At 49.1% G+C, this 27,473-nt stretch overlaps 1 protein-coding gene across 4 annotated transcripts in view; it reads right to left on the reverse strand.

Annotated features, from left to right (window-relative positions):
• IGSF3 (immunoglobulin superfamily member 3) overlaps window positions 1-15,262 on the reverse strand; it is a 79,042-nt gene extending 63,780 nt beyond the window's left edge. For 2 of the 4 annotated variants that reach the window (XM_087827929.1, XM_087827927.1), the window contains exons 1-2: window positions 15,173-15,262; window positions 13,868-14,533 (exon numbers count right to left, since the gene is read on the reverse strand). In XM_087827929.1, coding sequence (XP_087684055.1) covers window positions 13,868-13,910 — 43 coding nt within the window. In that variant the 5' untranslated portion in view covers window positions 13,911-14,533; window positions 15,173-15,262. Of the gene's footprint in view, window positions 1-13,867; window positions 14,587-14,934; window positions 15,018-15,172 lie in introns of those variants that run through there. The other 2 variants (XM_087827928.1, XM_016223375.2) reach the window with 2 other exon arrangements.
• Between the last annotated feature and the right edge of the window lie 12,211 nt (window positions 15,263-27,473).

The raw sequence follows: 27,473 nt of genomic DNA on the forward strand, positions 1-27,473 counted from the left end.
GGAGGGCTGTCAGTGCCTGGCAGGGGACCGAGCACTCCGTGGGCACACACAAATCCACTGAGTATGGAAACCTGAGCACTTGGGGTCTATGCTGTAAAAGCAAGTGCTGCCTTCACTCGGGATTGAAGAGCCGCTCCTTGAGCTGTGCTGATGGGTCTCCTTCCTTTTACCTGCTCCCTCTGTGCCTTCCATCTCAGCTTTCCAGCACAGCCTCCCAGATTCTCTGGGCTACAGACAGCACTACAGACCTGAAAATACACATGCTTCCACCCTGGCTGGACATGTACCCAGAACTGCACAGAACCATACTGAACACAAGGCTCTAGAGTCCCACTGATGCCCGGTGTCTACATCACAGGTCCACGGGTTTTAGCTATTTCAAGTTCTGGACTTCCTTTTCTAACATTGTAGCTGGCATTTCCTTGGCTAAAGAAAACTATTTTAAATGCAGGCTACTATTAGAAGCTCATTGATTACAATATGTATTCAACATACTGAGCAACTATTAGGTCGAGCTGTACGGCATTGCTGTTTTTGACCTACAAATGGATCGATGTCGTCTAGTTCAAAGGGGCTTGGGACACCAGGACCACAACATAATCCCTGTCCTGATGTAACTTACAGTCTAGTGCATTAAACCATTAACTAAAAAGCAATCTCAATTTAAAAGAAAACAAATATACCATCTAGCTTCACTACTATAGTTAATGTGTATTTGTTACCACTTTACTTCTTTGCTAACCTATAAACTACACAAGAAGGATGGTTGTGTCTCCATATAACAAACACACTGCCAAGCACATAGCAGAGCACATTAGATATTGGTTAACTTATTAATTCCTGTTACAAGAGACAAGGGCCGGTGCCAGGAAGCATTTGGCAGAGTGAGCTAACTAACTTGGGAGGTAAGGATCATGGACTTCCCCTACTTGGAATCTCTGACATTGCTGATATGATTGAATTAGGTCTTCGCCGAACAGGTCTTTATACCTCATACGAGCTATCAGCAGCACACGTAGGTGGGGTTTCATTGGGACCATTTAAAATATTTAAGAGAATAAACTGTTTTCAAACACAATCCAGTATTTCAGAAACACCATCTACATAAACAATTGGCATGCTAACTGCAAATCATTCTTGTCTGTCTCCTAAGGCAGGATTCCCAAGGACCTTTACTGGGCACTCTCTTAGCCTCATTTGAGTTACAACATTTACTTTAAAGCAGTAACAACGAAGTTCCTGAAAAATATTCAGTAATTGAGACACTTTACTAATTCAAACTCATCTTCCTCGTTAGTCTATGTGGTTAGGACTTCTACCCATAAAGAGAAAGTATCAAAGACTGCAGGACACTTCTGGTAGCAAGAACCTGAGCTCACATCAGAAAGTGCGGTGAAATAGAAAATAAAGAAATGACAACTTGAAGAGCAACTGTAATCCAATTTAGTCTAATAAATGCCACATGCATAAAGTCACATTAAAATTATAAATGTGAAAACTTTAGATCCTGAACCCCTGATTTTTTGATTGACCTCAGGTACTTCAACAAAAGTGCTGGTGGACACCACTGACCGGCAGGCCTGTTGTCTACTTTGCAGCATCTCCCTGAGAGCCAGCCCTGGACACACTGCACAGACACCGAAGAGCCTGCCACCATTCTCTGTAATAGCACACTGGTCACCTTCATGGAGCATCTTGAGCTCTCCTGACGTGGCCAATGATCGGCAGGCCCTGTCCCATGCCAAAGGCAAACAAACACCTGTCACCAGCAAGGGGGACACTGGTTTCCCCAAAGGATGCCAAGGTCCTCATCCAGCCTCATCTGCAGAACCTCACAAATCTCTGAGATGCAGGCAGGATGATCAGGAGCCCGCGAGATTAGGCTCTGACAGTCTTAAAAGATTAGTTCCTTAAAACCCTCCGCATGACTTCAGTCATCTTGTTCCTGATGACAGAGGAAAAGCCTCCTTGATTAAAGCTGAATGCCTACACATTTGCAAAAGGGGAGATACGCAGAAGAAAACAAGAGTCATATTACTGATGGGCACGGCACCAGCGCCAGGACATCGGGGCTGCTGAATAAATTATGACAAGGAGGCAAACACATAATCATAAATTCACCCTAAGTACCACAGCCCTCAAGCCTCACAGGTACTTACTCCCCCCCGAAGCACAGATTGAATCTGGCGTTGTCCTCGAATGAGGCCAGGCTCTCCCCAGATTCCAACTATGGGAAATGACAGCTCTTCTGTGGTGGGGGTTACGTGTGGGAAAGCAAATGTTTGGGTTGTGTAATGTTTTAATTAAAACAAAGGCGACGTGTACCAGAGTCTCCTCTTCTGCTAGGGGGTTTCCAGTCCTCCTTCCACTCTTCCCCTGACCGGGGCCAACGCAGTCTTTTCCCCACCTCCAGAATAATTCCCCTTTAAAATAAGAGGGCTGCACATGACACCCATAAAGATTCTTCCAAAACAAATTCAAGTCTAGAGGCACATTAGTTCTCGATCTACCTTCTCCCTCCTAGAAGTCCACTGCACGGGGAGCTACTCAGAGGAGCTGGGTTTGTGACAGGCCAGTGATAAAGGAGGTATGATGGCACTCCTCCCGGCCGGAGAGGAGCCGCAACACCCAGCTCCAGGCCGTCACCCACGGTGACAGAGGGAGGGAGAAAGGGCCGGGCAGGGTGCTGGGAATGCGGGCTTGATCTTTTGTAACGAAACGCCAGAAGGCAGATTGCAAAACTGTTCGGCAAGCTATCGTTTGTACAGAAACATCAGGAGACATTAAGAAACTGTTCAGCAAATCATCTCTAAACAGTGTCATAAAGGGCTGTCTGTTTCGGGGTGAGCCTAGAACGGATCTGTCTACACAATCACTCCTCTGATAAACTAACAGACGTGTCCATCTGTGAAGCAGAATTCCCAGCAGGCCATCCATCTCCAAACCAACAGAAAACCACTGCGGAACAAAACCAGCCAGGAAAGCCAGAAAGGCCCCGGGGGGCAGGACGGGCCTGCACAGGCGCTCCTGGGAGCAGCCCCCACCCGCTGGGGGCTAACGCGACCTCTGCCGGGCCCAGTGCTCCACCTGCCTGGGACCTGCAGACCAGGCAACTGGTGAAGGAAGAAAGAAGTGGCATGAGTGAGACGTGCAAATCGATGTCTTCCTAGGGTTGAGTCAAAGGGGGAGGCTACTTGGCAAGGTGCCTACCTGGAAGAGCCTGCACCCCACCGAGCTGACACAGCAGCTTCTAGAAAACAGGCCTCACACGGGTGAGCGTCCTGAGCTGTCCTTCAGCCTCCCCTCCCATGGCTTCCTGAGAGGAGTCACTTGGTGGGGACTCAGAGAGGCTGAGTACAAAGTAGGAGAGAGGACCAACCTCACCACCACCACGCCCCAGCATAAAGGTCCCGGAGAAAGCCCGGTGTGCGTGCTGGCTCCTACCTGACGGGGAAGTATGGCATTGTTCTATTTCTCATTAGTTCTGGCTTCCTAGAAATTCAGGGCTAAGTATGAAACTCCCAGTTCCCATAGATAAGACAATACCCCTCGCAGTTAATAAGGGCATTCCACATACCCAGGACTCCATGTACTTGTGTATCTTCAAAAGGAAGAGTTTGCCCTCTGGACCCTCCCCACACCTTCCCATCACTGGTGCCATCTCTTGCTCCAAAGGGCCTTCATCAGGGCTGCCCGAGGTGTTGGTAACTCACGGCTGCTACAGAAGAAAGAGTTGAGAACAAAACAGGAAGAAAAGGTTTTAAGTAATAATGAGAAAAAAGACTTACCTTAGGGATAGAAAAGAGCTCCCTAATGTCAGTGTTCTTAATTAATCTATTTGTTAAAGATTAAAATACATATCAGGTGACTCCTTAAAGCGTTCACCATGATTTTACCTCCTAATTCTCAGATAACAATGAGCGTTTGTAGCAGGCACTCAGACGGTGGGTAAATAAACAGATGAAAGGCTTAGGAAAGTATTGTGAGAAGGTTCTAACAGAACAGTGGTCTCCGGACGGGTGGCAGAGGGTCAAACGGATGTTTAGGAAGGGCTGACTGTGATATGCGAATCCAACAGCCACCCCTCCAACAGCGACTATTTTAAAAATCAGGTCTAAAGGTGAACCATCCAAGAAATCCACAGTGGCTCCGGGGTTTTAAAGAACGCCACCCCCGTGAACCTGAGAAGTAACCCACAGTTTGAAATAATAATCTTTTTACAGCGAGAACTGCTTCTGCAGGCTAGAGAAGAAAGTCCTCCCCCTTTGGTTAAGGTCTTTACTGTCTGGCGTGGAGGTGACTGGTCCAGTTCATTCTAAACGGAAGAGTCATTTGGGAATTGAAAAAGCAGGAGCACGTCTCTCGTTTGTTCTTTTCTATGAACAAACGCACACTTCACTGAATCAGACACAAAACCCAGCATTTGTGGGTGTTCTCTTAACAAGTGTTAAATAGGCTTCATTTTAATTCAACATCGTTTCAAAATCAGAACTAAAATAGTCAATAAAGTCTGTGTGCTTGTTAAATTTGTGTTTTTGGAGAAAATATTCAGAACAAACAAGTCAATTATTTTCATAAAATACATTAGAATTTAAGGGTAGTGTTTTTATTAGAACTCTTGCTCTTGATAAAGCAAGACAAAATTATTCCGTTATATAGCTATTGAATGATACTCACTACTCCCCAATGGTTTCACAAATTACAGTTTCAACTAGCTGTAAAATAACCAAATCAGTTCTGATGTGGCCATAAAATTAAGCCTGAAGATAGGGAAATAAATCACCCCTTTAAAATCGAGTTGGTGAACAATATATTCTGTATGGTTCCATTTATGTTGGAAAAATATCTTATTTCTGTGCGTATATGCATAGAACTTAAAGATAATGTCTGGAAGACTATATATCAAACTGTAAAGAACACGTATCAGACTCAACAAGGGGCATTTCACATTTTATTTTCTGTCTGTACTGTTTCTGTCTGTACAGGTGAACAGAACTATATTCACCTGTTTTCTCTGGCAAAAAAATTAAAATTCAAAAAAATAAAGCAAACAAATATAAGCCGCCTTGTGAAATTGAAACCAGTCTCTCATCGCTTTATTTTTATTTATGTTTACCCTAAAGCACTTTATCTGCTGTTTTAAATTATGACTTAATTCAAATCGAAATCAAGGTTTCCTGGTTTCCTGATAGGGGTGTTACACCTAATAGGTGGTGAAATTTCATTCTCTGGAAATCTTTAAAAAAACAACAAAAAAACCCAGGAGTAGGTTGTACGTGGCGAGGCCAGGATAGATGTGTTTTGACCTGAAGCAATGACTCAACTCCAGGTCTCCTTTTCTTCCACCTACTGAAAGTCAATCAAGGTCAATGCAACCAATTCGTGGGCAAACACACTGCATAGCCACCAATGAGCCTGGCCAGCATCTTCGTGCATGTTTGGCCTGTCACTGTTCCTTGTACCAGCACACTGGTCACATTCATGGAGTGTCTTGAACTCTCCTGACATGGCCAATCATCAGCAGGCCCTGTCCCCATGCCAAAAGCAAACAAAAACCTAGTTGCCTAAGCTCTCAGAGTAGTACTTGAGGTCCGGAAGCTGGCCACCTTAAGAGATTTCAGAAATACCTAATATGACACCACCTCCCCTAAACTGCTAAGATACAGAGCTGAGGACCTCCGGTCAGGCTTGGGTGTCCTTTGGTCATCAGCCACCCAGGGCACCAGACTAATATGGCTTTAGAGCTGGATTATGTCAAGTGTGAGGTCATACTGATTACTGCATGGGAAAAGCAGACTGACACCGCTTAATAAATGCTGTCTGTCTGGGAGATGGAAGACTTCACATGTACGGGGCTCCTGGGGGAAGGGGAGAGAAGAAGAATGGTCCTTGAGAAGGTTGGCAGCCGCCTCACGACGAGGCTCTGTCACCAACACACCAGAGGCGGGACCCAGCGCCCCGTGGGGGGTAGAGACTGTTCTTAGAAGTCACCACAGAGAAGGAGGAGCAGACTGCACCCCTGGGTATGGGAAATGGGTGTTACAAGCAAAAACAGAATTAAAACACAAAAGTAACACCTACTTAAGCAATCCTGACCATACTCCACTGTATCAAAGAATCGTAATGGGGGAAAAGCGCACCACTGGTATCAGATTTCTTCCCGTTTCAATACAGGGAAGGCCTAGGGACCTGAAGGTTGAGGGAAAGAGGCCAGACTAGAAGGCTGGACAACAATTTCTTTGAGTTCAGTTTTGTTACAATGTCTTTGCCCAGATGCTGTTTTGATAGATACACAAAAGCTCATCCTTTGGTACCAGGACAGGTCCCTTCACTTCTATTCTGGACCTGCCACCTCCAGGAATGCCTCCCGCCCTTCCTGGCCATTCCTCCCAGTGGTCCTCCAGGATACCCATGTACAGCTCTCCGGTATCTTCCATCTGTCTCTGGTCCAAATACCCAGGCCCCATACCAAACAGCTTCTCCAGTTCTTACTAAGCAACACCTTTAGGATCCTGGCCCACTGACACTGGGGCTTCTCCACCCTTGAGAAGCCCCATGTGCCCAGGGTGTCTTCCACCCCACAATTCTGCCAGGACTCACTCTTCTATTTCTTTGTTGTATGTAAGTGTTTAAAATATGTTTTTATTGATTTCAGAGAGAGGAAGGGAGAGGGAGAGAGACAGAAACATAATGATGAGAGTCACTGATCGGCTGCCTCCTCCTGGGGGTTGAGCCCGCAACCAGGGCATGTGCCCTGCCTGGGAATTCCACCGTGACCTCCTAGTTCATAGGCTGACATTCAACCACTAAGCCACACTGGCCGGGCTTTTCTATTTAAGAAATGCCTGACATTGCAGCTCTTTCAGAAAGCCTTTCCAGAATGACCACTCATGACCTAGTCCAGCCTCATCCCTCTCCTGAACACACTTGTCCCGCTGAAAACAAGAGCACACTTGCCTTGCCTTGCCTCCTTCCACAATCAACACCCACCCTCGGACAGCATATCACACCAATGTCTCCCTGGCCATTTGTAGAGGGAGTCACCATTTGCTTTCCCTCTGGCAAAGCAAACGCATCTCCTAGAGCGCAGGGTCAGGGTTGTGGCCAGCGAACAAAGCTCTGGTCACCTGGGCGATGGGGAATAGGGTATTCGAGTGAGTAAGAGAGTTGAAAGAGAACTAGGCAGAAACTTTGCTTCAACTCTCCTTATTATAAAGCCTCTTATAAAGCTTTTTAAAGAAGATCTGACCACTTTCCAGCCTGGGTTGAGTTAATATAATTTAATCTTTGGTTCAGGATCTTGCAGTGCCCTGAGGCTCATCCTTCTCTTCTGCTGCTATAATTACAGATGCAGAAGATGGAGAGTCTGGGCTGCTACGGGCCTGGAAGCTAATTTCTAGAAGACATCCTTGCTACCACATCTTGTGATTTCTGCCTTTATGAAAGCAGAGTTCAAAAGGAAAAACAAAATCCCACTTAACTGAGGATTCCAGTTAAGGGAGGTCCATCGCCAGGGTTTTGTTAAGTGCCTGCCACTGTGGCCCACTTAAAGGGCTCTTGACGAGGGAATCTGGCAATGTGACTTTCTACAAATATAAGCTTGATTTTGATGCAACCACTTATTCCTCCGAAAATCAAGGGGAATTCACACACAGGTGTCCTAAATTTCCTTGAAGTAAAAAAAACAACAAACACAACTCTTTATGAGGAAGAGCTGTGCTCACTTTGGAACGGCAAGGAAACAGGTGTCCAATCGCAGCAGATGAGACGTTCCCAAAGGAACCTAAAAATATGAATCGAGGAGCCGTAACTCAGGATGCACAAGGTCAGGGAACATGGGAGGCCAGCACCTAGAGCCATGTCATCCAGTTCCCAGGCCTGGGTTGTAGGGACCCAGTCTAAGCTCAAATTCCTAATTCAACACATCCAAGCCAATTCTCCATGAACACATTGTCCCACGTGAACTGGTACCTAAAACCACTGACAGTCACCTTTCTCGTCTCTAAAGGGGAACTCGACCACTATTATGACTTTTGTCTGAACAGCCAGGACTCTGCGGGGAAAAAAATGCTGTCCCATGTAAACCCTGCCATTCTGAAAGCCCAGCCCAAGTCCTCCCCCAGAGTGTCTCCCCCAACCACCACCACAGACACTGAACTTTGAACTTCACAAGAGTCTGTGTATAGAATTCAGGTCACATGTGAACTTAAATGGGAAAAAACAACAACAAAAACCTGATATCTTTATCTCCACTAACCTCTCAGTGAACGTTAAACAGTTCCTTTGATTATGAACATAGCCTGTGACTGCGTCACAGGAGATAACATACATACTTTCATATCACATCACAGTTGATGCGGATACCTCAAAACAGTATTTTCACTTTCATTATGCCAAAATATAATAATTGTTAGGCCTTGGTATTTAACGTGTTATTTTATTTCATTTTTAACTCTCACCTGAGGATATTTTTTTCTACTGCTTTTTAGAGAGAGTAGAACAGGAAAGGGAAAGAAACATCAATGTGAGAGAGACACATCGATTGGCTGCCTCCTGCCCATGCCCCGACCGGGACTGGGGATCTAGCCCGCAACTGAGGTATGTGCCCTTGGCCAGAATCAAACTCAGGACCCTTCAGTCTGCAGGTCGACACTCTAACAACTGAGCCAAACCGGAGAGGGCTCCGTGTGTTATTAACTACTGTATCATAACCCTGCTTTTTTAATATTTTGATAACATATTTCAGAATAATTTATTTCCTTGGTTATCCTCTGTATTTGCATTTATGCATTTTAAAATGTTATCCTAAGAAGGGGTCCGGAGGCATCACCAGCTTGCCAAGAGGATCTATGGCACGGAAAAGGTTAAGAACCTCTGGCTGGTGAAGTAAGGGCATGAGCACTGTAGCCAGGAAAACTTGGATTCAAATCCAGGCTCTGCCAATTCCTACTTTTCTTTTGAGCAAAATGATTTAAATTCTCTGAGCCTTGAATTTCCCCATCTTCACTGAGGGAGCCAACACAGAAACAATACCTACCTCCTGAAACCATCCATTCATCAAAACCTTAACTAAACACCTGCTTACTGTGTGCCAGGCACAGGGCTGAGTTCTGGGGCTATAGTCATGAACATCACAGAGCGGGCCCTTCAGTACTTTATACAGAAGGTAATGCCTTGTAGAGTGTTCAGCAGGGACTGAAGCATTCTATAGACACTATAGTACTGCGGCTAAACCCACAACATTCAGTGCTTAATTATATGCTGATTCACGTTGCCTCATGTAACAATTGTTGGTTCATCTAACTAGTGCTCTCCCAAGTTTCTCAAATGCTAAGGGCTGGGTGTCCTGCTCACAGAGGGGACAGTGTGTTAGATGGAAGAACACAGGATTTGGAACCAAATGATCCTGGCTTCAAAACCCTGCTCAGCCACTTACAAGCTCTGTGACTATAGCAGAGACTAGTAGCTGTCCCCCAAAATATGTTCTCTCCTTCCTAAACCGTAATAGAATATCTAGATTTGAGTTGGGCACATGGACACTCAGAATTAAGGATAATATTTCCCACCCTCCCTTAGAAGCAAAGTACGATCATGTAATCAAGTCCTAGCCAATGGGGATATAAGCAGAAGTGGCGTGTACAACTTCCAAGACGTGTCCTTAAAATTAAGATGGCTTGCCCTTTTCCTAGCACAGCCACCTGGTACATGAGATGACCTTGGGAATGGAGGCAGGCACATGGAACAAGATAGAAGGAGCCTGGGTCCCTACCATTGTGCACCATTTCTAGCTGGTACAGTAATCCACCTCCAGCAAGTTCCTTAATCTCTCTGGACCTCCATAGCCCTACCTGAGAAAAGGTGATCATATGAGGTATTTACCCAGCAAGGTTGTTTTGAGGACATCATGAGATAGGCCTTGGTTCACAGCAAGGGCTAGAGTTAGGAGAGGTGATATTACTACTCTCCTTTTCTTGCTACAATGAAAAATGCTGGAAACTGAGACATCTTAACACTGCCCTGGGTGCCCAGAGGTGGCTCCATGACCGCACAGTTGGAAGGCATCCCAATCACTCTAGTCCTCCGGACAAGAATTCCCTTCTCTGGCACCCTTGTCAAAAGGCCCCCAGGAAAGGGAAGGGCACTCTCTCTGGGACAACTGTTGGGACAGGGGTGTTTGTTCATCCATAAATCACTATCCTCAGCTATCCCTTCAGAATCCTAACCCACCTCCCTTCTCTCCTCTGCCTATTCCTCCTCTCTGCCTTTGGCCGCCTCTGGCCTGCCTCTGGGTGCACTCCCACCAGGACATCAAAGATCCTTTCTTTCTCCTTTGGAAGCTCCCTCTGGCCCCTCCCCTCGGAAGGCTTCCCAAACTAACTGGGAAGTGGGTGATCGCTGCCTGAGTCCCATCCTACTCAAACAGAGGCTTCCCACTTTCCATATGAAATTCTCTCCCACTGGGGAGCACATAGGATCATCGGCCACCAAGAGGTTCTCCTGCAGGGATCCAGAGAGGTCCCAGTCTCCTCCATGCTTTGCTGCTGACACTCGTAAAGCTATTTCGTCTTGTTTGCAGCATCAGCACTGATCTGGGAGGCATAGCTCTTCACGGCGATGCAAAATCGAAATTTGCTTTATGTGCCTAAAGCCCATATTCATCTTTCCTGATGGTTCCCTTCCTGCTCCACAGACACAAATCCTAGTCTGTCTCTCCCACATAGTTGTCACGGCCCATGTCACTGTCACCCATGCAGGCTGCTCCCAGGCACAGGCACAGCCACAACCACCTCTCCTCTCCCAATTCCCTTTTTCATACTCATACCATTCACACCAGCCCCTGCTCGCGTGCGCGCTCTCTCTCTTTCTCTCTCTCTCTCTCTATCTTCTGCCCTGTGGCTCCACCCCTTCTCAGTGATGGAACTTTACTGTCATCCTCATGGTCCAACCAGGTCCAGGCTTTAGGACTGGAACAAGGGTGACTGTGCAAGCCAATGGCTCCCCAGCTGGGTGGGAGACCCAGAGCTGCAACAGGAAGAAACAAGACAGTGGTCAGGAGGGCAGGAATCGGTGCCCAGACAGGGAGAAGAGGGGGAACCTGACCCCAGACGTGGCAAAGGACGGGAGCAGGAAGCACAGGCCTGCTGATGTCCAAGGAGTCACGGGCATCTCAGAGACTCACCCTGCATCCCTCTTCCCTTCACACACGGTCACAGGGGTTTCTAACTCAAATTGCAGTTTCTGGAGGCTGGCTGCCCCCTGGGCCAGTCTCACTTTGCAGAGCTCTCAGCCTTATCCTACAGTAGCCTTTCACACACACAAAATTTTACTCCAGGGGTGTGACTCACATGGGCATAAAACCTTGGGATCCTTTGCTGTTTTAAATTCACATTACACATTAATTTGCATTACAGCAAGAATGCTGCCCTATGAATCACGTACCAGGCTGCGAGCAGGAAATAAGACCCCAACATGGGTTTTGTCCCCTCCCCAAATACCTTCTGTTCTCCAAGGTTAACCAAGTAGTACCAAGGCCCCCTCCCCGCCATGCTGTGAGTCATTGATGGATGAGAAAAGAGGGGATGTCACCAGCGGGGCTCAAAAAACCAGGCAGAGATTAACATTATGTCCACAGTTCCAAACCTTCCCACTCTCACGTCTGGTCTCATGCCACCGTTCCCCTTCAAGGCCACCTTGAGGCCCATTGTCCTCCGCGGCACCTGTTCATACACAAGGCTGGGAGTGACAGGAAAGATAACAGAGCCAGGTACCAGGGCCCAAGCTTCTACTCCAGAGAGGCCCAGCAGGGGGACCAGCCAGCCGCAGCCTTACATTTCTTGAGCAGCCAAAAGAAACAAAAGGCATAAATTTCCTTGTTTTCCCATTGGCGGTTCCCTCTGCCCTGGGCCCCACCCCACCACTCAGCCCTCTTTCCCGCTGCCTTAGCCATACAACCCGCCCACCCCACGCCCAAACCTCCCAGAGGACTTTCCTTGTTTGTCCTCTTGAATCCACATGAATCACTAATTACTGATTTAAACCCTGGCACTGAGTGAATGACAAATACAGTATGACAAATAGCAATACAATATTTAGGACTGGCGAACAGAGCGCCTCCTCCCTGCCCGAGTCTGCCTGAGCACACAGGAGACACAGACACTGTCTCCTAACCCACACCTGGGCCGAGGGCTGACTAAACTTGCCGCCAGACCAGGTGTCTGTGCCTGTGCCGGGGCGGGGAGGGCTGGCACTCGGGAACTTGCGGCTGGTTCCTTAACTCGCTGCACATTGGGATTACCTAGGGCAGCTAAAAGGCCCCTGCCTGCGTCACCCTCCCAGAGAATCTGGTTTTTTCACTGGCCTGGGGTTGCTGCCTGGACTTTTAAAAGCTCCCGCAGTGATTCCAACATGCGCCCAAGTCTGAGAACCACTGACTGAACACGCTTATTATGTGTTCGCACATTTTTCAAAGCACTCAAGATGTTAAGAACACCTTATAGCCTTTCACTGTCAAGGCAGCCCTTGGAGGCCTTGTCCCATTTTACTGGGAGTCAGGTGTCAATCCCGGTGAGGCTGAGTGGTTCTCCACCACTGAGCCAAACTGGCTAGGGCGGAACTCAGGTTCTCTAACCTCAGAGTCCGCTCTCTCCAACCATCTGTGAACTCTTCTAAGGGTGTAGACAATGCAGGAAAGCAATCTATACTGCCAGCAGGTCACAAACAAATCCCATACATATGGGAAGAGTGCTCACGTGTGAGGTCTAAGCCAATGCAGAGAGAGAGAGATCCTGGCGAGGGAGCTTATCCTAGACCTAAAACGCATCCTAAGGTACCACATGTAAGACACAGCTTAATGGCATGGAAAGTAGTTTTGAATTTGAGAATGGAAAAGTGTTAGGCAAGGGGGGAGCTCTTCATTGGGAAGAGAACACTTAAGGGAGGTGAAAAGGTTTGCCTCTCAGGGCCAGTTTCTTCATCCAGCCCTAAGCATTCTGACCTGCTGAGGGGGCACAAAAACCAATCCTAACACATCCCCAAACAGGCAGCTTCAGTCCATCAAGCGTCTCTTCCTGCAGAGCAATGATCCGAGCTTCCTTGGTGACAGGACATATAATAAGTACCTTCACACCTATTTTGTATCCCAACTACTCAGGTAGGGCAAAGCATCCCCTTCAACCCATTTTCCAACCACACCTACCTCCCCTCAAGAAAAAGCAACACTGCCTGGCTGGTGCTGCTCAGTGGTTGAACGTCAACCCATGAACCAAGAGGTGCCGGGTTGGATTCCCAGTCAGGGCACATGCCCGGGTTACAGGCTCAATCCCCAGTAGGGGGCATGCAGGAGGCAGCCAATCAATGTTTCTCTCTCTCCCTCTCCCTTCCTCTCTCTCTAAAACATATTTAAAAAAAAAAAAAAGGCACCATCATCATCATCACCAAACCAACCCTCCCAACAGAGTGGGAGAAATGGTGCCGCGTCGAGTTAGGAATTCACATGGACCATCACAGAGGTAAAGCCACTCAAGCACCATGTCTGTAACACCGGAAGGAACCAGCCCACAGGCCACATGGAGACCCCCAAACGGCTGATGAGCAGATGGGGGACCACACTCCTGCAAGGCCTGGGACAGACACTTTAAGGGCAGCAAATGTTGCTTCTTAAAGACAATAAACACGATTCCACCATTCCTCCTGGGTCAGAAACAGGCCTCTTGGTACTCCATTCCAACCTGTGTCATACACCGGCTGCCTCCTGGTGTCTCAACAGCCAAGTGTTGATGGGAAAGAACCACAAGGAAATTACAGGAACCAACAGCACGTTAAACTTGCCCATCCATCGATCGATCCCACTGATTGCAGCCCCACTTACCCAGCACAGCCAGACAGCTCAGCACTGGGATAAAGCACTTCATGTCGGCAGCGGAGAGAAGACACAACACAGGACGCTTCCTCCTCTCCCAGGGCTTAATCTCTCATTTCTGGCAATCCACCACTTGCAGCTCCAGGGGACGGTTTTGGAAACAGAACTTAACTCAGAAAATGAGGGTAGGTTAAAGAGAGCGGATCAGCAGGAGTCAGATGGGGAGGGCAGCCGGCGGCACATGTTAAACTCCCCTAGGCAAAGGAAGGGTCCAGAACAATCCGGCAGGCCCTGAGGCTTCTGCCACATCGTGTGCCTTGCGGTTTCCACTGGAATCGTAGATTGCACTGGATTAATTCTCAAGGAAAGGGGGAAAGAGTCTGAGAAAATCCTTTCATCCGCTGATTATACAGAAATGTCCTTGGCTTCCCGGTGAAGGTGTCTGCACGCTCCCTCATTCGGATTCCACGAAGGGAATAGGGCAGGTTTTGTCAAAAACCTCTGACAGCCAAACGGCCCTGGCTGGCATCGACTGCTTGGGTTTCTTCATCAAAAAGTCCGTCTCCATCCATGACGGCAGGTCAAGGAGCCGCCACCTGCCCCAGACCTGCCCGCAGCACACGAAGCAAGTTGGCGTTTGGGCGCCCGGGGCGGTCCCACGATGCCAGCAGCTTTCTAAAACAAACACAACAAAGATTTATCCAAGGCCGGCGACTGCCGCGAAACCCAGAGGCGCCGGGCCGGGCCGAACACCGGCGGCCGCTGCCGGACCGGACCGGACCGGGACCGGACCGGGACCGGCCCCCTTCACATGCTGACCTTGGGCAAGTCGCTGCGTTTGCCCCCGCCTCAGTTTACCCGCCCGGAGCAGGGCAACGGTGGGCAGCCCCACTGTTCCTGCCACTTTCGCCAAAAGCTTCACTCCTGGGAATTCCCTTCGCCTCCCTCGGGGCGCGGCGCGCGCAGCCCCACCCTCGGCGGGGCCGGTCGGGAGGGGCTCCGTGGGGGGCCCCCGCCCCCGCCCCGCGTGGGAGCTCGCGCGCGCCGCGTCCCAGGTGGCCCCGCTATTGTTTTACCTTCCCGGGTGTTTATTTTCCGCGGAGTGGAAAGAAAAAGAGAAGGAGGGAGACGGGCGCCGGGGCTCCGCTTTCCGCTGCCGGGGCGCGCTCGCCGGGCGCCCGAGCGGCCGGGGGAGGGTCTGCGGCCGACTCCCGAGCGCAGCCGGCGCGCGGCCCGCCGCCGCCCCTCCCCGCGCCCCGGGCCCCGCGCCCCGCGCCGCGCCGCGCCCCGCCCCGCGCGCTCCCCGACCCTCACCTCGCCGCGGCCCTTTCTCTGGCTCTGCGCGTCGGTCTGTCCGCGGGTCGGCCGGCCCGGGCGCACGCCTCTGGGGACGCGCCGCCCCCTCCCTCCGCGCCCGCTACGGCACCGGCCGCCGCGCCTGGCCCCGCCCCGGCCCCGCCCCCTCCGGCGCGGCTGCTGCACCGGCGCGAGCCGAGCACCGGGCGCCCGCGGCCGCCTGCGCCAGAGGCACCGCCCCCGGGCCCGCCCGTCCCCGCAGAGCCCCCGGCGCGCGCGGCGGGGCGGGGGGCCCGGCGCGGACCTGGCTGGTGGGGCACCTGCGGGGGTCACGCCGGCGCCGCACCTGCGGGTGGGGAGGGCCACGCGAGGACCTGGGCACCTCTGGCGTGCGGGCCAGCAGCCCCGAAAGTTAACCAGGGGCTCACAGGCAGCCTCCCGGTGGCGGCCAGAGGCACAGGCCCTTCCCAAAGCCCAGCGAGGACCCAAGGGCCTCCAGGAGGGCGGCACGGCACGGAGCGCGTCCTCTCTCCGCGACACACAAACAAAGCCCTGGCAGAAGACTTGGATCCGTTCATACGGTGGAACCCCATATGGCGCTTCACCCTAATTTCCTTGAGGCTGAGACTGAACTGGACTCTGAAATAGCCTGGGTTCCAGCCCTGGTTCCTCCACTTCCTCAAGGCAAACCTTGGTCAGGTACTCTCTGCACCTCAGCTTCCCCATCTGTTATATGGGGAGGTAGCCCACACTTACCAGGGTTATGTGAGATGTCCCTGACACGCTTGTAAAACAGAATGGTGCCTGCCACCTCTTATGCACTCAGTAAATGTAAGCCCTGATTAATTTATGAGGAAGTCCTATCCAAGCAAGTGCATTTGCATTCATTCAGTACCTATCCAACACAAGCAAGCGCTGGGGAGGCGCCCTCACACGGTGGGCCAGGTAGAATAGGACAGTCCTGCCCTCCCAGAGCTTGCAGTCTAATGAAGAGGCAATAAAGGCAATAAAGCAGGTATGGCAAGAGAAGCAGTGTTGAGGAAACACATGCAGGGACACAGGCCCTGTGCTGGGTGGGAGTCGCGGCATGAGGAAGACGCGGAGTTGTTAGTCACCCAGGAAGGCTTCTCAGAGGAAATGAAAACTAGGTAGGAACAAAGGAGCAGAAGGAGGCACCAGAGGATGACAGAGGAGAGAGCGAGGAGCCACAGGCCTTGGAATCAGCATCCTGGCAGACCCAGAGGAGAGAGAAAGAGTAGCCCACTTAGAGGACCAGAAATCTCTGTTCTTGTCCAAACTAGGCTGTAAGAAAGTACAAGAAATGAGCAGAGAAGAAATCCAGCGTCTGACCCAGGAGGGCTTTGTACGTGTGTTAAGGGCTTTGGACTTTAGCCCAGGGCCTTAGGGAAGCGAGGTTTTGATAACAGTGCTGGTATCAGAGGTCCATTGTAAGAAGACCACTCCGGCCTAGGTGTGAAGGATGGATGCAAGGGGAGTTCTACAGGAGCCTGGGGTATTGCTGAAAATCCAGACAAAGGCCGATGGTGACCAGGACCACAGAAGTGGGGACAGGGAAGGAGAGGAGGGAGCTGGTCCCCTTGATGTGGGGAGGTAGGCTCCTGGGGTTGAGGGTGAGGATGGGCCAGAAAAACCAGTTTCAACCTCAGCAGCTGAGATCAGGATACTAGGATAAGGCTGGCTGGATTGAGTTTGAGATGCCCAAGGGCATGCAAGTGAAGAAGTCCAAAGAGCAATTGGAGTGGGGGGTTGGGGGGGTGGAGTTCAGAACTCAGAAAGGGACTATGGTTTGTAAGAACAGTTTTCACCCCACTGGACAATATGGCAGTGAAAAGATTCAGTGAAGAAATAGACTGATAATTCACTTATTCCAAAAAACAAAACAAAACAATAAAGAAAGAAAGAAATACCCCCAGCTTGCAGGGCGATGAAGAACATGCTATGAGAGAGTCAAAAATAACTAAGGGGTCTTATTTGCCCCCACACCTCTCCCTTAGCTGTAAACCCTTTGCCGGCAGGATCTGCCCTTAAATAATCATTTATTGCAAACAACTCTTGGCATTGTGACCTGCACATAGTGATTGCACTATAAATACTTGAATTAAATTGAATTGGATTAAATATTTATGACACATGCCAAGTATTGTATTGAAATCTCCTCTTGTGTGTTAAATATTACCTCTTTCTCCTAAGACAACCCTAACTTTGGCATCTCTAACTTTTCTCTCGCTCCTAGACTCCTTCATTTATTTATTTATTGAGCATCTACTATGTGCCAAGAAAAGTCTCTGCTCTCATGGCGCTTACATTCTAGGGGAAAACACAGATGAATATATAACACAACATGACATGTATTCTGAGGAAAAGTGGGATAAGGGAACTGTGTGCATGCTTGTGGGCTGTGGAGGATCCCATTCTAGGTGTGGTGGTCAGGCAAAGCCTCACAAAGGCAGTGATACTTGAGCAGAGACCAGAATAGAGAGGGAACGAGGGAGCCTTGGGATTTCTGGAGGAAGAGCATTCCAAGGTTAAGGAACACCAAGTGCAAAGCCCCTTAATTAACATGCTCAGAAGCTAAAAATGTGCCTGATAGGACCTGAGAGAGAAGAGGGGGCAATGTTTTCAAAAAGGTCACAGAGGCCAAATCCTGTAGGCCCTCACAGGACAGGGGCAGTTTGGATCCCCCTGGCTCCAGAGAAAGGCTAGAGCTTTGGAGGGTACTAGTGGAGGAGGGGCACTAAAAAGGAGATTTATAGCCACGATGGTGAGAGATGACCACGGCTAGGACTCGGGTGGTAAAGATACGGGTTATGAGAAATGTGTGTAGTCTGGAAGCATTTTGAAAGCAGACTCAATAGAATTTTCGTGAGAGCTAGATATGGAGAGGGAAGAGAAAGAGGAACATCGAAGGATCTTCCAAAAGATCCACCTAAGTCTTGTTTGGAGTTCTCTGACCCCACCAAGCTGCCCAACCCCTTTTCCAAGCCCATCCTTCCCAAAGCAGTCACTCCCTAGGCCTCTGCCTGGGCCAATTCCTTGAACCGGTACTCAGTTACTCCTTCTCAGTTGTTTCTTCTCAACCTACCTCACCTTGTATCACCTAGACCTCTTGCATCCTTCTAAATGACCTGCCAGCCCTAGGCTGGTTCCCAGCGTAGCATCTCCCTAATTTCCACATTGATGAGCCATCTAAGATATTCAAAGAACTGTGTTAACTATAAGGCAGGAGAGTTAATTCAATTAAAAGAATGCCTCTGCCTCCATACAGAGAAACAAACCAAGTAAGAGCTGAACATGGCATGATGGTGACCCTTTCAGGAGGTCACCTGCAGGCAGAGAAAGCCATAATGAGGGAAGGAGACGTGTCAAAGGAGAGAAGGGGGCAGAGTCCCCAGTCAGCCAATGTGTCTGGTGCCTGGTCTGAACATTCAGCAAAGAGTCACAGTTGGGAACAAAGGTCCAGTGTTGCCGATTTTCCTACTTTTCAAGAAAAGCAGGAAATCCAGATTTTCGACGAATGCTTCCTAATTTTTTTCCATTGGAAGCTAGTGTTTCCAAAAAAATGAAACCCTGTGGGAACACAACAACGCAAAACGTGTTTGTGGTTAAGATATGGCCAGTGATTCTATCAGTTTGAGTCTCCAGTCCTATTGCAGCTGTAATCAAAGACTAATATAAGACCGTAAGTGACATAAAGATGTGACATACAAATGGGGGAAAACGGGGGTAGTAGCCAAGTTCTCTTTTGTCAACTGAAAGAAAGTTGGGGGCGAGGCATTTGTGTAAAGACAGCCTGACACTTGGTGCTCACAGCACGGCTGGTAATTGCTCTACTGCACTTTGAAATGCCAAGTGGAAAGAGCAAAGCTCCACACCTCACAAAACAGCCACTCAACAATTCTTCTGATAGCAAGCTCTCTTCCCGGTGATTACCCTCCTACACAGGCGAGGATCCCCGAGCCGCAGACTAGGAATAGCTCACACAGGATGCCATCTGTCTTAAAAAAAAAAAAAAAAAAAAATCCGGTTGACTGTTATATCTTGAAACCAGGGAGGTGAGGGGGCAGGTAGGTCCCCAAGGCTTTCCCCGCAGGTGGGTGCTCAGAACCTGAGGTGCGCCATCTAGCGTTGGAGACCCTGCTGGATTTGCCCCCAGGGAACTCTGAAGACTGGTTTATCCCAGAGGAGGAAGTAAGATTCTAGAAGATTCTGTCCTTCCTCCACAAAACCCCACTACTGACAGAGAGCAGCGGGTTGGGGGAGAAACCTGGGTTTGTGTCCCATCTCTGCATTTACTGTCACTTAACTCTGGTCAAGTTACTTCACCTCTCTCATCCTTGGTTCCTCAATTATAGAAGGGGATAGATAACAACAGCACCTGCCCTCACAGGGAGGTTGTAAGGATTCAATGAGCTGGTGTAAAGAAAGAACTTAGCAAAATACCTGGAACTTAGTGGTCAGTCCTCATTAGCTATTCTCTTCACTAGCCATGAATCGCACACAGTCCAAGGAGCAGGGAACCAGGAGCCAGAAAGTCTAGCTTTCAGTCCAGGCTCTGCTGCTTGTGTTGTCTTTCGGCCTCTCTAGATCCAAGTTTCTTATTTTATAAAATGAAGTTGGTTAGGCTAGTCAGAAGGTCCTAAATTGGTTGTGCATGAATTACTCCACAAGCATGAAAAATAGCAATTCCCAGGTCCCATCCGATCATCAGTGTGAGACTGAACTAGATGGGCTCTTCCAGCTCAAAATTTTATGACGGCTTTTCACAAATTCACGATCCCATCTCCTTTGTCCAAGTCCATTTCTGATTTTTTAATATATTTTTATATGTTTTTATTGATTTCAGAGAGAGGAAGGGAGAGATAAAAACATCAATGAGCAGAGAGTCATTGATCGGCTGCCTCCTGCACGCCCCCGACTGGGGATGGAGCCTGCAACTCGGGCATGTGCCCCGACCGGGAATCAAACCGTGACCTCCTGGGTCCTGAGTCAACGTTCAACCGCGGAGCCAGGCCCGCGGGGCCATTTCTGGTTTTGACCGATAGGTTCCTCAACTACATACCTTGTCACCTAGAACAAAAGTTAGAAGACTTCACCTTTTCATCAATATTCCATTCAAGAGGCCCCCCATCCTTCCCACCCAAACCTTGACTGTTTTTCATTGCTCTCCTTTCCTCCTTCCCCAAATCTCAGCAAATCCTGATTTTTTATTTTTATTTTTTAACCCAACAGCAGCCTTAGATCTCTTTCTTCTCGTGCCCAGCTCTGGCTCACTGCCCATGCTCTCCTCTCGTGTACTCTCTTTGTTAAAGAGTGCACATGACCCCGAGCCTGTGGGCAGGCAAGGATTTGGCTCGGGCTGAATGCCGTACACTTGTCATGTTGGAGTGACTTCTCTGAGCTAGCTTGGCTGACCCCCAATCTCCCCCTCACTCTCTCTCAAAGTCCCAGGGCCACTGGGCTGGCTGCCAGGCCCGGCTGCCGCTTTTCAACCATACCGTTGTCCAGGTGGAGGACTCTTAAGAATTTTGCTTGGCTCCTCTGGTGGAAAAAAGTAAATGTTCATTTGATCACAAAGCTGCTGTCCTCGCACAGGGGAAGGTGTGTCACCACAGATCTGCTGTTCTAAGAATCCAAACAGCCATGAGCATATAGCAGAACAGAGCCTTCTGGATGCGAGGGGCTCTCTCTGAGACATCTGCTACCCCATGATCGCCAGGGCTGTCTGGCCCGATCTGGCTGGCACGTTGCCTCTTTCTATAAAAGAGTGCGAAGACATTGGCAAATCTCACCCCAATGTATATGAGCCCGGCTGACAGTTTCCAAAAGTTCACTTGGAAGTTAATTATCTGGAACTCAGAACATATTTCCCCATAACAGTAATATAATAAATGCTGACTTTATTTCCAAGCCGGCATACAAGTCTGTTTAACCCTTAACATGCTTAAGAGAAAAAGAGCAGTAAACTAACAATACAGTTGAAACACCAGTGATTAAATAATACTGAAAAATAACATTAGGACAAGAATTTTTTTCTTAAAAAAAAAAATTAACGCCCTGGCCGGTGTGGCTCAGTTGGTTGGGCGTCATCCCGAGCACCAGGAGGTGGCTTGCTCTCTTCCAAGTCAGGGCACCTACTGGGTTTTGGGCTTAATCCCCAGTGGGGGGAGTGCAGAAGGCAACCTATTGATGTAGCGCTCTCACATCGATGTTTCTCTTTCTCTACCCCCCCTCTCCTTTCCTCTCTCTCTAAAAATCTGTTTTAAAAAAATTAACAAATATTTAACAAAAATGTAACATAAAGCACTGATCTACACCCTGGGGTGCTAAAGAAAGCGGGTGAGCTTCCTACCCTCACGGAGTTTAATTCTGTATTTTTCTGTTTATTGTCTGTGTCCCCCCTGAGTACGTAGGCTCCCTGCGGGCCAGAATCTGGGCTCTGTTCTCTAGTGTGCACCTAGGCCTAATAAGGTCCGGCACATAGGTTGTGCTCAAAAAATATTTGTCGAATGAGTGAGTAAATAAATTCCAGCTGGGGAGACAGAAAACAAACAAGTAAGCAAATAAATATGCCGCCGAACGTCAGGTGGTGATAAGCGCTATGAGAAAGCAAGTAGGAACTGCGGAGAGGGCGGTGGCTGTTTTTGATGGGGCAGGCATGAAAGTCTCCTCTCAGGAAATGACGTTTAGGAAATGCCATTTGCGCAGAGATCCGGGTGAGAAATTGAGTCAGGGAAGGAGCGGGGGAAGAGGGCTGCTGCTTTTGGTATTATCAGACCAGGGAGCTTGGGCCCAGACTGGCTGACATAACCATGCCTTGTGCTCCCCGCACTGAACCTGGCTCCAGCAGGTGCTCAAGCCCACGGGGTGGGCCTCTTCCTGGACCCCAGGAAGTGCAGCAGCCAGGTCTTGGGGGCATTTCATGGGCTTCCTCTGGGTAACTTAGTCCTTGGTGTAGCAGACACCAAACTGCTTTGGACAGGTAGTTCATACAAACAAGTAGATCATATATATATATTTTTTCTTTCTATTTGTACACAAAAGCCTTCATTACTGATCACCCTCTTTGGTTCCATCTACAATATCCCCTGGCAAGGGACATCAGCCCTACCCCCACCCTGCTGCCCATCGCTCTGAAATCTCCAAGTCCCACCCCAGCCCAGGCTCCTGGCCCAGACTACTGGGCCTTGGGAGAAGAGAGAGCACAGGGTAAAGAGAGAAAGTGAGAGAGGAAAAGCAAGAGAGAGGGAGGGAGAGGGAGAGGGTGGGAGGGAGGGAGGGAGGGAAGAAGGGGAGAAATCCTTAAATTAACTAACCACACATGTGGCTATGAAATATATCTGAAGTATCTCCACTTAAACAGCAGGGGCCTTACGGCAGATTTTAAATATTTAATTGACTAAAGAAGCCAATGTAGAACAAAGCCCCTTTTCTTTGTGAGCTGTCATATGATAACCCAAACGTAGTAGTCACTATTTGTCTCCAGACCCAATCAACCACAGCCGTTTGTCTTGGTCCTGGACTGTTTAGAAAAAAAAAAAATTTTTTTTTAATACGTGCATGTGTACATCAGTCACAAGACCAGAGCAGCCCCGCTGCCACAATGGCCAGCCTGTGGAATTCAGCAGCCTGGGCCCACTCCTGGCCGCCAGATGTCAGACAGCCCGTGGTTCCCTTTCATCCTAACCCACCGCAGAGCCGGGTCACCCTGTGCACTGGTGGGAATTCACAACCATTTCTGAATCCACCCCAGATCTGAGTGAGGCCTAATCTTGCCTGAGGCCAGCTGGGGGGGGAGGGGAATGAGCAAAGCTGCCTGGGAGTGCGGATGGGGTGGGGTTACATTTGTTCCCAAAGTTCTGCTGCTTATTAAAGGGCTTGTTTTCAGCCTGGGAAAGCAGTCTTTACCATGAGGGGAAGGGGACAGACCTAGCACCAGGGTTTGAAAGAAGTACCATGAGCTGGGGGGATGTGGAGGGAACACACGAGTCCTCCCATGGGTGTGTTAACCTAAAAATAAAATCCAGAGTGAGAGGCAAGAAGCATTTATTTGAGATCCAAAAAAATAGCTATTCTGAAAGCACTGATTCAAGCAGAAACCCAAATAGTGTTCCAATTAGGAGACAAAGGCAAGGGGGCGTTTATGAGAAAGGAGAGGGGAACAATTACATCAATAGAAGGAAGGCATTTATTTTTAATTTTTTTGTTAATCTTCACCCGAGGATATTTTTTCCATTGATTTTTAGAGAGAGTTGAAGGGAGGAGTGGGGAAGGAGAGAGAGAGAGAGAAACTACATGTGAGAAAGCCACGTGGATTGATCGCCTCCGGCTCCAGCCACACCGGCCAGGGCTAGGAAGGCATTTCTGCAGGCCCGGATCAGCTAATTAGTGATGCTAATTCTAAACAATGTTTACTTTCAGGCCAGTAGTCATATCATCTGCTTTCTTGTTATCTTTGCAAACAGTAGTTAGGGATACAGTGCGGCTTTGGGCCCAGCCCTAAGGTTATGAAGCCCTGTTTTAACAACCCGAAGGTTCTCTTCGGAAGGCAGTTCCCGGGGATGGCGGCTCCCAGTCTGTTTTAAAGTGGCTCCCTTTTTATTACTTGCAGGTGTTTTCCTGGTGGCCCTGTATTCACCCTGCCGTCGATTCAGGAGGCAGCCGGGTGGTTCCCGGACCCCCACCTCTGTCTAGTTCCACGCTTTTCTTCCTCCTCTTGCTTCCCCTCCCCCTTCTCCTTGTCGTTCATGACTGTGGGTTGGATCAGCAATGCAACTCCAGCAAGACAGGGGGAAGGCACATCACAAAGATGTTGACTAGAGAGAGGGCCACCAAGCTGCCGGCCGCACCGCTAGGCATGAGAGAACACAGGGAAGGCAAGTGACAGTGTAGCTGGCTAGTTAAGAGCGTGCATTCCATACTCCCTCTGCCACTGGCTCTGTGGCCTCAGTTTCCTCATCTGTAAAATGGAGATACCAGCACTTGCTTTATATGAGGAGATACTGTAGTGCTTTTTTTAAAAAAAAAATAGGGTCAGCATGGGGAACACACTGGATGAAATACTTAGTATATGTAGTAGATGCTCAATGAATTCAGTCATTTAACAAATATGATTAAACATCTACTAAATGCCAGGTCCTATTTCAGGTGCTTGGTAGACAAAAGAGAGAAAAAGGAACTCCTGCTCTCAAGGAGTTAAGCTTCTTGGGGGGAACACAGACAATAAACAAGTAAATAGGTAAAATATATAGTGTCAGGTGATGAAAACTGCTATTGTTGGCAGCCGCGAAATAGCACCAGGTGTTAGATGGGGGGGGTCAGATAGGACCTGGGTTCAGCAACCTCAGGACTCGAGTTCTAGCCAAGAAAGAATTCACAGCCAAGACCCAAACTATAAGAGAAAGTTTATTTAGAAAGTCAGATGTAGAAGGAGTGAGCTATAGAAGAAATGGGCTCAGGAAACAAGTTACAGAGGCAAAAGAAAGGGCCTTGGAGCTTAGGAGAAAGAGAGAGGCAAGGAAAACTTGCCTGGGGGGGGGGAGTGCTGGGTGCCCCATGAAGAGAGCCAAGCTGGATCCTCCCTCCTAGAGGCTTTTAAGGGTAGGGATTTTAGGAGAGGTCTCAAGGTCGGATCTCAATGGAATATTCATCAGCTTTCCAGGTTTATCCTTTCAAGGTCATGGTCTCCACTGATTGGTCGGAGGCAGGGCAGGAGGTCATTAGTCAATGCAGCTGGTCCCAGTGGCAGCCGTAGCATTGCTTCTCTGGTTTTGTTGCTTTCCTGGGCCTGGAGGTGAAACACAACTGAGGCCTAGATGTTATCTTTAGGTGTTAACATTCAAGGGTGTGGCTGTGCAAGGCCCTTAGGAGGCCACCCTGCAGCCCTTCATTTCCCCTCCAAGGGGGTCTACTGCAGGACTAGCTACATGCCCGGGAGGAAAGGTTACCCTGGGGCGAGGTCCTTGTTTTCCCAGTTTTGCCCACTGCTAGGCACCCAGGAGCTTTCTGCCCTGCTGACCTTCTGTACCTGATCTATTGTCCTTGCTCTGCTGACGCCTGTCTAGCTGCCTACTACACTATGAGAAAACTAAAACCAGGCAGGGGATAAAAGCATACATACCCAAGGAGGAGGAATTGCAACTTTAAAGAGAGCAATCAGAAACTCCCTGCGAAAGTGTCGCCTGAATAAAGACTGAGGGAGGTGAAGGAGCCCTGCAGGCAGATGTTTGAGGGAAGAACATTCTGGGCAACGGGAACAGCAAGTGCAGAGGCCCTGAGCCAGGAGGGCACCAGGTACGATTGAGAAACCTCTAGGAGGCAGGTGTGACTGGGGCTCAGTCAGGGAGGGAGAATAGTTGGAACTGAGGTCAGAGAGGGAATGGGATGCGCGCGGGAGGGGAGGGTGGCACCAGGGAGTGAGATCATGTAGGTACTTGTTGGCCACTGTGAAAACTTTGGAGAGTTTTAAGGAGAGGAGTGATACAACCTGATCAATGTTTTAACATGATTGCTCAGGCAGATGTGTTGAAACTAGACTGTGGGGGATCAAGAGTGGCTGCAGGGAAACCAGTTCAAGGTCAGGGCCATAATCCAGGCGAGAGATGGTGGCAGCTGCCCACCAGGGGGTAGAAAAGGAGGTGTGAGAAACAGTTGAATTCAGGATACATTTTTTGAGGAAGAGCTGGCAGAATTTGATGATGGTTGTGATGAGGAGTGTGAAAACAAGAGAAGACTTCTAGAATGCCTCTAGGGTTTTTGGCCTGAGCGACCAAAAGGATGGACTGGCCATTTACTGAGATGGGAAAGACTATAGATGAAGCCGATAGGGGATGGGGGGGGGGGGGGGGAGATGCTATGAATTCTGCTTGACATTGTGAGAGATGATTACCTTAATAACCCAATGAGTCATGCATTGGAGTTTGCCCTCTTAGAGTGCTGTGTCAGCCTTGTAAGATTCGCAGGCTAACCTGCGGGGGAGTCATATGGAGGACAACCAAAGTGTCCTGGTCAATTGCTCCAGCTAATGACCAGACACATAAGTGTAGGCATCTTAAACCATCGAGTCCCAGTAAAGACTCCAGAAGACTTCAGCTGCGTGAGTGACCCCAGGCAAGACTACCCAGGGATCATCCAGCTGAGAACAGCCCAAATTGCCACTAAGCTTTAGGGTTTGTTACATAGCGATAGATAGCAAATCAGGCTAAATGTGAGATGCCTTATGGACATTCAAACTAGGGTGTCGAGTCGAGAATCGACAGCCAGTTGGATCCAACAGTCAGTCGGATGTCTGAGTCTAGAATCCCGGGGAGATGTCCAGGCTGAAACGCATCTTGAGAGCCATCAACATATAGATCATAGTTAAAGCCGCGAGACTGGTAAGAGCACCAGGGAAGTGAGTACAGGAAGCACAGGACAGGGCCGAGGACTGAGCCCTGGGACACCATAACATTCAGAAAGGAAGAAGAATTGCACATGTGACAGGGAAGGACCACCCAGTGCCACTGGAGAAAAACCAGGCATGTGTGGTGTCCTGGAAACCAAGAAACAGAGTGTGCTTCTGGGAGAAAGCAGGACTCAATTATGCCGAATTATCATTATAATTCATCCAGTAAGATAAGGACGGGGAATTGATCACTGGATTTAGCCAGTGAACGTCTTTGGTTACCTTGAGAGGAACAGTTGTAATGGCGCAATAAGCATGGAAGCCAGCCTAGGAGGAGTTAGAGAGAGAACGGGAGGAGAGGGGTTGGAGCCAGGGCTATGGATAACCCCTTTGAGGAATTCTGATAGAAAGGAAAACAGAAATAGGTGGGTAGTGGTAGAGAGATGGGCAGTCAAGAGAGGGTATTTTAAGGTTGGGGGCATTTGTTTATGGACGGGAAGGATCTGGTAGAGAGGAAAACCATGTGATGTGGGAGACAGAAAGGAGATTTGCTGGGTGACGTCCTTGAGTACATGAGTGGCAGTGGGACCTAGGCTACAAGTGGAGGCACCAGCCCAAGCTGGGAGCAAGGTGGATCACGCATAATATGGGAGGAAAGGCAGAATGTGTGGACAGCGATGCAAGTGGGAGGGTAGATGTGGGTAGAAGGCTATGAACTTCCTCGCTTATGTTTTCTCATCAGGGTCATTGGCTGAGCTTGAGGACAGGGCAGGAGGTGAAGGAGGGAGGAGATAGAAATGAATGAATGCCGCTGTTATAATCTCCCCACGGGAGGTGAGGGCTCCCATCCTACCCATTCCTATCCGAGGTTTCAGGATTCCTATTCTGGTTGGCCAGGCTTTATATAGCCTATGATAT

The sequence above is a fragment of the Miniopterus natalensis genome, chromosome 19, assembly GCF_054644295.1.
Source record: "Miniopterus natalensis isolate mMinNat1 chromosome 19, mMinNat1.hap1, whole genome shotgun sequence".
NCBI classification, from domain to species: domain Eukaryota; kingdom Metazoa; phylum Chordata; class Mammalia; order Chiroptera; family Miniopteridae; genus Miniopterus; species Miniopterus natalensis.